General features: G+C 38.6%; 1 protein-coding gene across 2 annotated transcripts in view; it reads right to left on the bottom strand.

The window, feature by feature from the left end:
- The window catches only part of FNDC3B (fibronectin type III domain containing 3B), a 332,590-nt gene that overhangs the window by 246,247 nt on the left and 71,154 nt on the right, over nt 1–15,189 (bottom strand). For both annotated transcript variants that reach the window (XM_004674965.1, XM_012732895.1), the window contains exon 2: nt 12,600–12,738. In XM_004674965.1, coding sequence (XP_004675022.1) covers nt 12,600–12,710 — 111 coding nt within the window. In that variant the 5' untranslated portion in view covers nt 12,711–12,738. The remainder of the gene's footprint in view (nt 1–12,599; nt 12,739–15,189) is intronic.

The raw sequence follows: 15,189 nt of genomic DNA, 5'->3' as shown, positions 1-15,189 counted from the left end.
ACACAAAACTCTTCTACTAGGATGCCAGTAACTTTTTTTTTTTAAAGATTTATTTATTTATACATACAGAACTAGGGTACAGCCCAGAGGTGCAGGGGTGGTAAGAGTCTTCACCAGAGACAGAGTGGGGTGCAGAACAGGCAGATCGACGAAGTACACTGCTGAGGGGAGCAGCGGGCGGGTCAGGAGAGGTCTGCCACACCATGTGGTCACCTCGGGGCAGGCGGGGATCGAACTCATGCGGAAGTAGCTTTTTTGATTCTTAGTGTCGTGCTTTAACCCACTGCGCCACCAGGGAGGGCCGCCAGTAACTTCTAAATGGAAGTGGAAGGTGAGGTTTGGGAGAAAATGAAGACAGAGCCTCTCCTAACTCTCAGGCTGAGATTCCAGGGACCCTTGCTACTTTCTTTGATGTCCACCATTCCCCTGCTGACACCCAGGGGAGTTGTAACCCAAACTTCTAATCTCAGGGAGATAACCACTCTCTATGGAAAAAATTGAGCTGCTCGCTAGTGACTGGGTTTCAGATGGCTTCACTTCCAACTCCTACAAACCCATACGTGCCTCCAGACCACAGGAACCACCACCTCTGTTTGTTCTACAGTTTTCAGAAGCTCCAAAGTCAAAATCACTGCCACCTCCAGGAAGTTGATGTGAAGATCACTATTGATAACAAACAGCAATACTCTTCTTTGGGAACTTGATAATTTTAGTAGAGTGCAAAACCTAGTCCCATTACCTGAACAAGACACCAGAGACATGCCTAATTCAACAACTCTACCCTTCCTGTAAATAGGACATGACTGGATTCAAATGCCAATTCTAAGTTGTAAGTACTTGATCTTTCTCTCCCCTGGTTCTGTCTAAAAATTGTTTGCCCCCATGGGATGTAGGATCACTGAATATAACAATGTATATACATACATAGCAGGATTCTTAACACCTTGTAAAGCCTCAAATAGTTACTATTCATTACCTTCACCACAGAGGAAACAGAGAAATGAGAATATAAAGTAAAGGTCACTGTTTCTATTTCACTTACTGTTCATGAATAATCACTCAACTAACAGTGAGTTTGAAACAAATGTCAAAAATTTAAGATACTTGGGGCAACCCTTCAATGTTAAAAATCTGACTTTGCAGGAGTATAAAGGACCAGGGGAGAAAATAATAATAACGAACAACTATATACCAGAGACAGAGACATTTTAAGGGGGATGAGTGAGGAATGGGATCAAAAATGGGGGATGGGGGGAGTGCACTGGACTATGGTGATGGTACACGTGTGATGGGAAGCCCACGGGGATTACAACTGAGATGGAAAGATGGAAAAAGGCACAAAATGATATAAAAATAAACTATATATATATTTAAATCTGGCTTTGATACATCTTTTATACAATGAATCACTTAAGAGTAGACCTTCCCGAATATTTTTTTTAAAGATTTATTTATTTATGCATACAGAAGTATAAGCCAGAGGCACAGAGGCAGTGAGAGGATACACCAGAGACAGAGTGGGGAACAGAACAGGCAAATCCATGAAGTACCTTGCTGAGGGGAGTAGCAGGCTGGTCAGAAGAGGTCTGCTGCACCATGTGGGTTACCTCTGGTGTCGGGGATCAAACTGGCACTGAAGTGGCGGCAGCCAGCTTACAGTGCTGCGTCCCAACCCATTGTGCCACCAGGGAGGACCCCCAGAATCTTTTATCCTACCTTTCTTTCTTAGTTTTAGAATAATTATTAGGAAATGAGCCACTGTCCCCCTCCAGAGCTAGAGCATACACCTGGTGTGATATCTCTCTTCACATTTCCTTAATGGGATCTCTTCAAACTTCCGAATCACCCTGGAGTAGCATGGTGTGGAAAGGCAATCAACAAAAAGGGGAAAATTTCCATCACTATCCCTAAGAAAACTACTTTAAAACTGATATAGCAGACACTCTGAAAAGGAAACTGGGTGCAAAACATTAAAGTAAAAAATCTTTCAAAATAAAATACTTCTATTATTAAAGTTTAAAATAAAATCCTCTAGCACCCAAGTCACCCTTAATGATTTCCTAAGTCTTTAAAACAGACACTATTGATAAACGGTATCTACAAAGCCAACGATATGACATACCCGCAAAACCCTGAAAAGGAAAGTACGGATGCCATTCCTTGGTAATTGATACTAAATTCCTATTTCATCATACATATCATGAGTGAAGTTATCAAATAAATTATAAAGAAACAGCCATTCTCTAAGGCTTTTAGGCCAAGGTGATGAATGAATTAAGATAAGCCTTAAATGGACCCATGCTATAAATGCACACACCAAAAAAATTTAATAGTAAAACCTACTGGTCTTAAATAGGTTAAAACCTAAAAACATCATCAAGGTCACTAACCACAGAACATGGTTCAGTGTGTCATGGTTCTTCCCACAGGTAGATCAGCTACTCAACACTACAACATAAAGACAAATCAATCAATCAGAGGTAGTAACACGCTCCAGTGATGAATTTTTCTAGCCACTTCGAAAACAGTATTTTCACATCCCTCCTAAAATTTACAGGATGCTGTGCAACATAACTGGATAACAACAAAATGTATTTCTCTCCAACTCTAAGGTCTGGCTCCCAAGAATTGGTTTCCCTTTTTGGAATATTTAAGACTGGAACTCTAATATCAACTTTCTTAATGTAAATAAATACTCTCTAGTTAACCTGGCCCCAACACCAGACCTGTTAACTCCAGTTGTCTCTACCTAACAGTCCAATTATTTACAAAGCAGAAGCCTTTGGCAAAATAATTTTGTAAGCATGCATATCCATTTTATTCAGATGCACACCTATTGTCCCGCAAGGAGCTAGAATGGGCAGTGAAGTGTAAATCCGGGAGAGGCAGGGCCAGGTTATTCTGGTTAATGATCATGCTACACACACCTGCTGTCCATAAAACACACTCCCTCTCAGCAATGAGCTGATCGGATCTGATGGTCACCTGTTAAGGAAAAAGGCCCAAGGCAGACAAGTAATCCCAAAGTAGGCATGAACACTAATGTGTCACAATGATTCTGGCAGCCCACCCCAGTCCAGCTCAATTTATTCTAACAACAGAGTTGCCCAGGAAATTACTGAGAGGCACCTAGTTCTGGACAATCCTCATTTAAATAAGGAAAGCAATGTAATCTAGGTAATATGATAAATAAAGGTGGTTAAGCCCAAAATAACCTAAAAACAATACTGCTGTGCTTCTGTCATAGGCTCCTAGGCAGGCTATTTATTTGCATTTACTCAGGGACTTAGAGGCTAATATCCCTAATTTGGTGCAGCTTACTCACTATGGTCATATTTAGAATGTAATGTATATAACATGTAGGGCACATTTAAAATGACAAATATGCATTTTAAAAGCAAATCAGAGGTTGAAAATCATCAAATTTATCATTTACATAGAGCGTTAAAAGAGAAATGACAAATACAAATGCCTCATCTAGGTCATACCAAGAAAATGCTACTTAAAAAAAATTCTATTTCAACAAATACAGAAGGGCAACCCAATTCTTCAATACTATAAAAGATTATAAATCGGGCCCTCCCTGGTAGCCCAACAAGTTAAAATACAGCACTATGAAGCTATCGCAGCTACTGCAGCACTAGTTGGATCTCCAGCCAGAGAGGTGACACACATGGTGTGGCAGACACCCACTGCTCCCCTCAGCAGTGCATTTCAGTTGGTCTGCCTGTTCTGCTCCCCACTCTTTCTCTGGTGAATTCTTTCACCCTCCCAACTCCCCCGCCAACCTCCAGCCTGTATCCAAGTTCTATATGCATAAATAAATAAATTTTAAAAAGAAAAAAAGATTATAGGGCCCTCCCTGGTGGCACAGTAGGTTAAAGCTCAGCACTAAGAAGCTAAAGTCACTTCAGCATGAGTTCGATCCCTGCCCCGGAGATGACCCACATGGCGCAGCAGACCTCTCCTAACCAGCCCACTGCTCCCCTCAGCAGTGTACTTCATCAGCCGGTCTGTTCTGCTCCCCACTCTGTCTCTGGTGAATCCTCTCACTGCCCCTGCACCTCTGGCCTGTACCCAAGTTCTGTAGGTATAAATAAATAAATCTTAAAAAAAAAAAAGATTATAAACCAAATATCAAATATCTACATCTCTGGAGAAGTGACACCCATAACATCCCCTAACTAAACTATAAATCATACAGCCAAGGCAGGGACTTTTTCTTTCTGCCCTTTCTATGTTTTGGTGAGCACTCAGGTGACACTTACTAGGGATTCAAATACTATTCATTGAAAAGCAAAGGGAAATACATACACACACATCCTAACTTCTAAAGCATACAACCAAAACCCTTCTAGAAAGGCAAATGAAATGAGTATCCAAAACAGCTAATTTTATAGGTTAGAATGCAAGCAGAAAACTAAGAAACTAAAACCACTTCATCAATATATTACATGTGAAAAAAATCTTTAAAAAATTTTGCTATATTTAAAATTCAATATGCATGAGTACAATGATAAAATTTCAAAGGTAAGAAAGAGAACAATTTCCAGGTCCCAAGTTCAGGTGACCCGAGTTCAGGAAATGTGGAAACTGAGTGAAGAAGACAGGCCAGCATACCGCACCTAAAACAGCAGCTGCTGCTTTCTGTCAGTCAATTGTTGACCAGTGGATGAGCAGTCTATAGTGTTATCAGATCTTCCAATTTTCCATTTAAACAGAAAAATCCAGAATATGAATAAATCTTTCTATTTTTTAAATATTGCCAACCAATTACTAACTTGCAGGTTAAGAAATGCCTGTATGGCAAATGTCATAAGTTATCCAGTTTTTGAGGGGGCCTCCTTGGTGGCTCAAGGGGTTAGAGTGCAGCACTATGAAGCTATCCACCACCACTGCAGCACAAGTTCGATCCCTGTCCAAGGAGGTGCACATTGAGGCAGCAGACCTCTCTGATCTCGCCTGCTGTTCCCCTCAGCAGTATATTTAAGTCACTCTGCCTTTCTGTTCCCCACTCTGTCTCTGGAGAGTTCTCTCACCCCACATACCTCTGGCCTGTACCCAGTTCTTGTGTGCATAAATAAATAAATCTTTTTTTAATTTATTTATTCATACAGAACTGGGGTACAGGCCAGAGATGCAGAGGGCGAGAGGATTCACCATAGACAGAGTTGGGAGCAGAACAGGGCGACTGACGAAGTACACTGCTGAGGGGAGCAGTGCGCGGGTCAGGAGAGATCTACCTCACCAAGTGGATCTCCTCCAGGCAGGTGGAGATCGAACTCATGCGGAGGTGACTTAGCTCGTTAGTGCTGCACTTTAACCCGCTGCACCACCAGCGAGGGCCTAAATAAATCTTAAAAAAAAAAATAATAAGTTGCCAGTTTTAAGTCCTGGTTTAGATGAATTAAATGCGTTCATTTCTTTCATGCTTCACCCAATCCTGAAAGACTTGCTGAATGCTACATCAGAGTCAGGAACCCCATGAACAAAAGGACATGATCCCTGTTTGCCAGGAGTTTACAGTTCAACTAAACCTTGCAATAAGTTGAAAATCATCATAATAAAAGCATACAGTTTAAGACTGTCATTATTTCACAGCTTACCCTTACCATGCCAGCATTTTTTCTAATCCTCTCCCTTTTGAAGGCAGCTCAATTTCTACCATTTGAATGATACTGACTTCATCGTGTATCTTATTATCATTGTCTTTGGCTAATTAAATTCAGAAGTCTCTCTCAACCCAGACAGCTCAGCGCTGTCATAATTATATACCACATATCATAATTATTGTGGGTGACACATATAACAACACTGTCTGATAATAAGATATCAACATTTTTGTTCATGAGATAGAGATCATGCATAGGCTATACCTTTTCCAAAGACTCCATAGTGAACAAAATTAGCAAACCTGAGGTCGAAAGGATTTTAAAATCAGAACACATCTCTCGATATATTCACACTTTTTATTACAGTTAAAAGGAGGCTTTCAGAAGCAGGATGACTGCCTCGAATGCTAGCAAATGACTGTGGTGGAGAGGTGCTCAGGAGTGCACCTCTGCAGAGACATTAATTCTAAGAACAGAAGTCAAGGGGCCAGTGATAGATGCCAGACTGAATGGATCACCGGTCTCAGAGAAGAGATCCTAGAATATACACCTACAGTTTGTTTGGGGTGTCTCTAATATTAGCTCCCCACTGAATATACAATTCTTACAAAGTAATCTCATTTTATAAACAAAAATGACTATATGATATTCAAAGCCTGAATACTGCCCGAGACTTCACTACTGGTGACATCTCTGTTCAGGCTCAGCCTCCCCTTCGTCTAGCAAGGTCTGTTGCCAGCCTGCCTATCACACTCTCTGCTCCACCCCCCCTTTCTGCTCCCAGAGTGCATTACATTCAGCAATACAAGGACTTCTGTAACTCCACACATAGGTATACACAGTCTTTATGTTTTCAGATTAAACCACATTTTGTTACCCAACTGGACTTCTTGTTCCTTTGCACAAGAGCAGCGCTTTATTTGTCTGTGTCACCAGCACCTATTAACATGCTGGCCTAGAAGACATTTGAGAAATGCTTATTAAAGTGAACAAATCTATTATTCAGTGACTTCTTAATTCAGTCATAAATCCTACCTCTCACCCCTCCTTTCTACTGTAACTTTCAAGTAAGAGGCTGACAGTATCTTGTGACAGCTGAGACCTTTTTAAGTTTGAGAAGTGGAGAAAACACAGGTCTACAGTAACAATTTTATTTAAACATCTGCATGAGTTGAATATTTCTCATACAGCTTGATGCTAAAGGTTCTTACCTAACACAGTTTCTCAGTACCTGATTTCTCAAATCCAAATATGACTAGCCTAATTCTTTATTTTCTACTTGAAACCCCAGCCCCTAAATAATATGCTATCATAAAAGGAGTTGCTATAGGATGTCATTTGGCAAAATAATCATAGGCTCTATTTTACTGCCAGTCCCATTCTCGTTTGAAAATCCTCCTTTTTTCCTGGGAAAACTTCCCAAAAGCTGTTTAATCATTTGAACCCACTGTACTAGTTATGAAACTCTTTTCAGGTTCCCTTAACATGGTGACTACCAGTAGGTAAGTAAGAATAAAACTGTATGGTGAGAGGATGTGAAAAAAACATGAGAAGAAGGCCACCAGAGAGAAACAGAAAGGTCACTAGAGAGGGGGCAGAGCACATCTGATGCAGCAGACATGCCAACAACAAGCACCCTCTGAACAGGGGACGTTTAAATATGCTCACTATGCTTTCTGAAATGTGTACTCTGAAGAACGCTCCAGGAAAACTCTGGCAATGTAGTCTGTCTGGGGAAGCATGGCTTTCTAACAGACGAAAACAAAAGGAGAAAAAAACCTCACTCTCAGTGAACTGACATGTTAATGCCAACCAACAGAAATAAGCAAAGCCCAGTGAGCTGCACATAACCTCCTGTTTCCCAGGTCAAGCTCATTAACACACTCCTGAGTGGGCAGGAGAGACAAATTTTAGACTTAAGGAGATCTACTTACTGAAAGAAAAAGCATTAAGTACACTCATTAGTAATTGATATTCTGGCACTTATAAGAAAAATAATGTGAGAGATAAATATACTATGGGAAAATAAGAAAATTAATAATATATTTTTAAAAGTTTGCTAGGTGACCTGTACATGGTAATGATAGTGCACAAAGAAACATCTAACTATATCCCTAGCTGAGTGATCACCTCATGAACACATACATGAGAAGATTAACTAAGAATATTAAAATATAAATGGCATACTACCTTCACATAGGTTTACTAGTATCACAGGTTATATTAGCAACCTAGTAAACTAAATTAACACTTGTGTTCTTCACCTAATGCTTGTCTATTTTAACTAGCAGTTCTTGTAATTCTTGCTCAATATATTAAAATTTTAAAACAATAGAATACTAGAAGTCGAATTGACATGTGTCCTTGCATACTCAAAACTAGCTACTACAGTTTTAAATCTCTTGAGATGTGACAAAAGTCTGTGACACAAACAGTTAATATAACATTAGGTCCTGAAAAAGTAAACATAGGCATCAATTTCCTTATTACTGAAGGGCATGCACTATAATTTATAAAACCTGAGTGGGCAGGAGAGACAAATTTTATATATAAAAACCAAGGCCCAAACCTTGGTTTTTATAACTCAAGAATACTATACAGGGAGGCATAGTATTACAAGCAAATTGTATTTAGCTATTTTGATCAATTCAGAGGTAGAAGAAAGTTTAATGAGGGAAGCAGAGATATTTCATTTAGAAAACAAGAGCTCAAAATAAAGCTGTTCAATTTCACCTCCAAGATACATCCTGGATGTATCTTGGATGTATGGATGTAAATTTACATCCACAGAAAAAACTTGCACACAATTGTTCATAAAACTATTAATTATCAATCAAAGAGTACAAATAATCCAAATGTCCATTAACTGGTAAACAGACAAAATGCAGTGTTTATATGCAAACAGTGGAAAATTTGGCAATAAAGAAGGTATGAAGTGCACATACAAATAACATTAACAAATTTTGAACACAGTATGTTAATTCAAAGAAGTCAAGACACACAAACAAACAAACAAAACCAAAAAGGTTTTATTATGGGAAGTACCCAGAATAAATTATCTACAAAAACAAAATGTAGATTAGTGGGTGATTGTCCAGGAATAAGCGGAGAAAAGAAAGGGGATGACTGTTCTTGGGTTTCCTTTCAAGGAAACAAATATGCTAAAATTAATTCATTATAACTGTACAATTCTGTGAACATATTCAATTTCATTGACCTGTACGATTTAAATACAAGAAATATATGGCCTATGTATATCGATCTCAATAAAGCTGTTAAATAAGTAAAGCTCTTGCTTCTGTACACGCTGTGTTTATTCATTTCATATGGAGCATATATCTTTTAAATATTCATTCATAATTAGGATGGGTTTTATTTTAAGAGTCATCTTTTCCCTGCTACGTATCTACAATGACAAACTGAGCTTTCAAAATTAACGTGACTTGGGATAACGAAAATTAACAGCATCTCTTATTTAGAGAGCCAGAACAGAGCAGAGAATCTTGCCAAGAACAAGCCCTAATTAAATCCAGAAACCATCAGGACAGAAATTGGGAAGAGGAGAAGGAGGAGGGTGGGGACTGAAGACTTTTCTCATAACTGTGGTAGTTCTTTTGCATATACAGAAATAGTTAGAATGTCCTTTGCACAGCTGCAAAATATCAAGAACACTGTAAACACAACGTAAGCTTCTCCATACACACACTGCTAACAGTGATGAAGGGCCAGCGCCACATAGCCAGCACACAGCTCCTAACAAAAGTAAAATGTGAGAAGAGGGTAAAAACATCTTTTTCCCAAGAGTCTGTTGCACAATGTCAGAAATGTCCATCACTGAAGTCAACTCAGTGGCTCCCAAATGTGAATATTAAGATGCAAAGGTGTTGCCTTTGAAAGTGCAGTAAAAGCCTCAAAAAACATGACCATGGGTCATTTTCTGATCCTGTAACATAGACCCACCTGAGCATCACACCATATAGGCTCTTCAGAGGGAGCAGCAGCCAAAGGGAACCATGGAAAAGCACTCAAAACGCGTGCAGTCCCAGGTTCCTGGATACTGTCTGGGATCCTCACCTTTGCTCCCTGTTACTTCTGGTGAATCTCTGTTGCTTGTTTGTCTTACCTACTGTCTGGTATTTATCATTTTTTGGTTTTGCTTCCCCTTCTACCTTAAGTCCAGATGTATACACATATGTCCAGAGGACTCTATAACACTTAGTTAAGTTGGTACTATATATTAGGGCCCAAAGGAAATAACAAAGGCTTGAAGAGAATAGGAATACACAGGATAGGATCTCGTAGAGCAGAAAGAGAAAGGAAAAGTCAGCACATAGGGCCCTGCCCGGGCTGAGCCACAGAGAGGCACCATCAAGGCAGGATAAATGCTGGGTTGGTCCTGCCAGGAGGGACAGCTCAGACACACTTAACAATTGTGCCCCTTATGGGAAATTTAGGATTAATGCCAATCAATTACTTAGCCTACATAATCTATAAGAGGTCACTGTTTCTAGCTCAATATTTACTAACCAGAACATCTAAGAATAGATACATATCCCTAGAAGAAAGGCTACTGGCTTGATAAAACAGACATATTAACAGATATCCCTTTCTTACTGTACAAAAAGCTTCCCAGATGAAATTAAAATGTGATTTATTAGCCAACATTATTTGGTTCTTCTAGAGTGAAGACAGAAAGAGGCCACAAGACACCCTAGTCATTTCCAGGTGCAAATAAGTTTGCTTCTGAAGAGAAACCTGAAAGAAAATTCTATAACTAAAGGCTCTACATAACTAGTTCATTAACTCCAAAAGGTCATTCTTTGCAAAATGAATTCTAGAAATGAGAGAAATCATCAAAACACAAAATGGGATATAAGAACGTGGACAGGTGGTCTCAGGTCTGAGGTACATATGCAAATGAGAATTAGGGACTACATGTGGGAGAAGAGATGCTTTCCACAGTTAAGTCACATCTGACTACCTTATCCTTTCTCCTTTCTTAACTTTTTAATGAGCAAAAAGAGGGAGGGTCCAAACACCACAGCTGACCATTCACATGGGTCAAGGTGAAACCTTCCAATGAGAGGTTGGGGCAGAGCAGTGGTAGAATGATGAAGTTAATCAGGACTAACTTCACTATGTAAGGCTCATGGCCCTTGGAGCTGCACCTGGGTTGTATTCCAGGTGTAACAGGACAGACAGCTTTAGTCAGGGCAGTGATGTGATTCAGGTTCAGGTTATGATTTTAGACGGTCACTCAGCAGCCTGCTATGTGGCAAATGTTTTCAGGCGGGGCACGAGTAAAAGCAGGAAGTTTTTATTGTTCTAGTCCGGTAAGGTATTAACCTAGAGTTCAGTAGGGAGCAAAACTAAACTGGACATGGCAAAGCATGTTTTCAGGAAATGCTCCTGAGATAAAGCCAATAGGAGTTGCTGACAGACTCAAGAAGAAGGTGAGAAGACACAGGAGAAAGGTGAAGGGGAATAAATACTGGAGGTGAAGGGGAGTAAAAGGAAGGAAACAGGCTCAATTTGGAAAAGTACTGCTGTAAAGGGGAACACAGAGAGGAGATGGTAGCTAGAAGAAAAAGTACAGTCAAGTAAGGGAGTTTTGTTTTGTTGGGTAGATAGAGGAACAGGAACAGTTCTTTATATTTCTAAAATAAACAACAAAAATTTATAGTCACTTGCTGGAAATAATTCCTAAGAGAGTTTTGAGGAGTCAAGAAAGAAATATATCTGCATTACCAAGAAGAGATGGAAACTCATTCAAGTGACATCTACTGAGCACCTATTAGATGTTCTTTGTCTTAAGAGGTTCACAATCTAATAATGCAGAACAAAGTAATAAAAATGAATTATTAAGTAGCAAAGTAAGATCAAAGTAAGGTATGTTCAATGTAATTAATGTACTTTGATGAATACAGTGTTATAAGTATCATTGTATTATCTGCTACTATTATATACCCAATGTATATATAACATGCAATACACTTACATAATACAATAATATAAGTGATTGATCAACTTATCGTTAATTATATATTGTGGGTAAGTCTTTTTCACTCAATTGCTTCCTATTCTACTTTTTATAAAACAAAGACTTATGTTTCTTGCAGAAAAAAAAAATACAACTTAGTTAAGGACTGAGCAAACCCAATTTTTAGAGTCAAAAAAAAAATCTAGTTATTAAAGACAATAGTCTCATCTCTGATTTTCAAAGTTTTTGCTTATCATTTAAATTTTCTCTGAAGTGCTACATGAACCAGTTCAGATGTAATGTTAAGTAATTCGGGACCAAGGAGTTTTACAGAAAACAAGTACCCTAATTTTCAAGTATCACATTCTATATTTGGGAGAACTCCTCCAAAAGTGGGTTCACAGGGACCTGTTCCTCTTGTCAAGTTGAGTCACCACCCTCTCCAGTTCACCCCTACTCCTGAGTGAAATCAAAACCTGACCACCCTCTAAGCCCCATCCTCTGACCTGCCAGGCAAATCAGTGAAGCACAATATAAGACACAAGTAAATAATCACTTTAATCCAAAGACTTGTACATATTTTCACAATGATTCATTTCAAGAATCAGACTTTTGGTGCTTCAAGAAGAATACTAACTGGATGATGTTAAGATTTACTGTTCAAGCCATATACCAGAGACATTCTGTGGGGGTGGAGTCAGGAAAAAAGGGGGGGTGGGGAGGGAAATGCACAGGATTATGGTGATGGCACACAGGTGACTTGGTGATGGGAAACCCACAGGGACTACAATTGAGATGGGAAAAAAACAATGTAAAAATGTAAAATAAACTGGTATAAAATAAATTAAAAAAAAATATTTACTGTTCATAAAAAACACAATTCCTGATTTAGTAATTCTACAACAAAAACATCTCTAGAGCTACTAATGTCCAAAATCAGACCTACGACACTCAAAATTAATAATTGTTTCCCATTTAAACTTAAAATTCCCTTTTCCTATACCAACCTGCTGAGCTGCATCTCCATTCACCAGGTGAGGCATCATGGCCACCTCTCCGTTCAGCAATGGCGGCAGTTCCAGAGGGATTTGGTCGGTCATCATCATTGTGACGTACATTCATGGATAATTTCCCTCAACCGGCTTCCTGTAAGAGAATCACCATTTGTTTTAAAAATTACCTTTCATGTAACACATCAGAAATTCAAGTGCATCATCGTGAGATCAGATGAAACTCAAATTATTCTCATCAGAATGCTGTATTATTGGGTGAGGCTCTGAGGAAGAGGAAAACAAAGGCAAGGAAATGGTATGAAGTAGGTGACCAAAGACTGTGTTTCCTGTGCCTGAACTTATGTTATAAATTTTTGATAGGCATATGAAAAATGGTAACTACCCTCCCTCCAATGATCTTTCTGAAGAAAAAATGAGGTCATGTTTTTGTACACATGTACAAAAAAATTCTATAATGTTCTCTAAGGTAATTATGGAATATAAAAACAAAGAGGATGGTCTATAAAAAGCAGTATCAAAATATTGTTATACTTCGAGTAAGCAGTTAATCCAAGCAAGTAAATTTAATGGTTAACCTATACTGCTGCAATTGTCAGCAATCACTAACTGCTGTCAATGTGATAATGTGTTCCAATTATCTTGCTACCATCATTTCCTGGAAATGGATTTAACTGGTTTCACATTTGCATCTTTATTACTAGTGCAGATCTTGAGCTTCTGTGTAACTCAGACAATACCCATGGCTCCCTGCACAGGGAAGGGCTGAAAGGCAGACCTTGTTTTCAGAGAATAAATTCATGCAACTACTCAAAACAGTAAGCCAATTTCATTCATTAATGTTACTTGCTACCAGCATCTAGTTTTTCAATACGACAGCAGGCAAAGAGTAAATTCTTATTTCAAATTCTAAACTTGTTCTTTAAAAAGTAATTGCACATCCTTCAATTGGGCCTAAAATTTATGGGACAAAAATTTTAACAGGAGAAGAAAGAAGGATAAATAAATACACACATTCACACTGTTTTTAGTTCTCTCTGAAACAAACTGCCATAGAATTCATAGTTGAATTTCTTACCATTCATAAAAAATGTTTGCTAAATTTCAAATTCATGGGTATTTGGTCAATGCATCCTTTAATTCTCAATATTCCAGGAAGTCAAAACAGTGATCCTTCCATGGTTGTATCAAATTAGTTTCAGATAGTGGTGATAGAAAGGAAACATTCTTCTCATTCTTAAAATACCTCTATTCTGAACATTAACCATACCTCCCTTTTCCCCAATCTCACAAAAAAGAATCCTTTTCCTGAAAGTATAAAATGATACATGAAAGTCACTCAAGAGATTGTAAACTTTTTTATTTTAAAAAGGTAAAATTTTACACTGTTCATTATAACCCCATTTGGAGAAAGTAATTATTTTATGCACCCAACAATGAAGTCTTGTCCCAACTAGGGAAGCACATTCTATAATAACAGGTCTTATAATTCAGTGTTAATAGTACCATCATGCTGTTTTATGAGGCAATTACTCAATTCCTGTGCAAATAAAAGTACAAAACCCAAAGGCCAATAGTTTGTCCTGATGAAGGAAACAGAGTCTTCTATAACAAAATTAATTAGGATAATTCCATTGACACTATCATGATATCATTTCAATCTTGGAGAGGTCAAATCTCAGAGTACTGAGATGTATTACAAGTTTTATTTCTAATAAACTGTATATTCTACTAGTACATGAGGAAAGGGCTACTTTTCTCAGATTGATATTATACAAGCTAATTTCATAATAGTTAATGTTTCTTCAAAATTGTGGTGTGGATAAGTGGAGTGATCATTTATACTCAGGTGTGAGAAGAAAGCATGAAGGTGTGAAGAAGCTCTCCATACCCACCTCTACCCTTCCCTCTCTCCCTCTCAAGCAGAGTTCCACAGCACTTACTGAAGTTTTATTAGCACAGATTATGGCTCTATCTTCTTTCCTATCTCCTCTGCTAAGGTAGTGAAAGGTAGATCCCTAGAAAGTACGGATCGCACAGACAAGCACTAAGAGGCAAACTGATATCTCTTTTATCACCCAATAAGGCTGGAGAAACCTGACTTTAAGTCCTCCTGTTAGGACCCTTCTGTCTCTAGGTCCTTCCATGAGGCCAGAATACAGTAAATAATGACACAGGTCTGGGGACACTGGACAGGGAAGATGGAGATTCTCAGAACCTGCCTAAGGCTGATGCTATTTATGCATGAAATGATGCAACCAAGTGAAGTTTAGTTTTTTCAGTAGTGGGGTTTGAGAGGTCAAATCCAATTAGCAGTGTTACTTTATGCCTATTTGTCATTGTTTCTTGGCAGTCTTAAGATATAGGGTAGGATTAGATAGCTTCTACCCTCTGCTATAAAACCCAGGCGTTCCTGGCCCCCTGTTTCTAATACCAAAGAAAGTCTCAATACCAACCTATCTTTACAGTGGCACGTCCAATTAAAGAAACCTTCTGTACCACATCTTTCTAATCCAGTCATCTACTTTTGGGCATTTGGGCTGCTTCCATGTTTTTCCAATTGTAAATAAAGCAGCAATAAACATGG

The sequence above is a fragment of the Condylura cristata genome, unplaced genomic scaffold, assembly GCF_000260355.1.
Source record: "Condylura cristata isolate star-nosed mole 26May11 unplaced genomic scaffold, ConCri1.0 scaffold00003, whole genome shotgun sequence".
Taxonomy (NCBI): Eukaryota; Metazoa; Chordata; class Mammalia; order Eulipotyphla; family Talpidae; genus Condylura; species Condylura cristata.
Note: the sequence above shows the minus strand (reverse complement) of the source record. Positions and strands in the feature narration are given on the sequence as shown.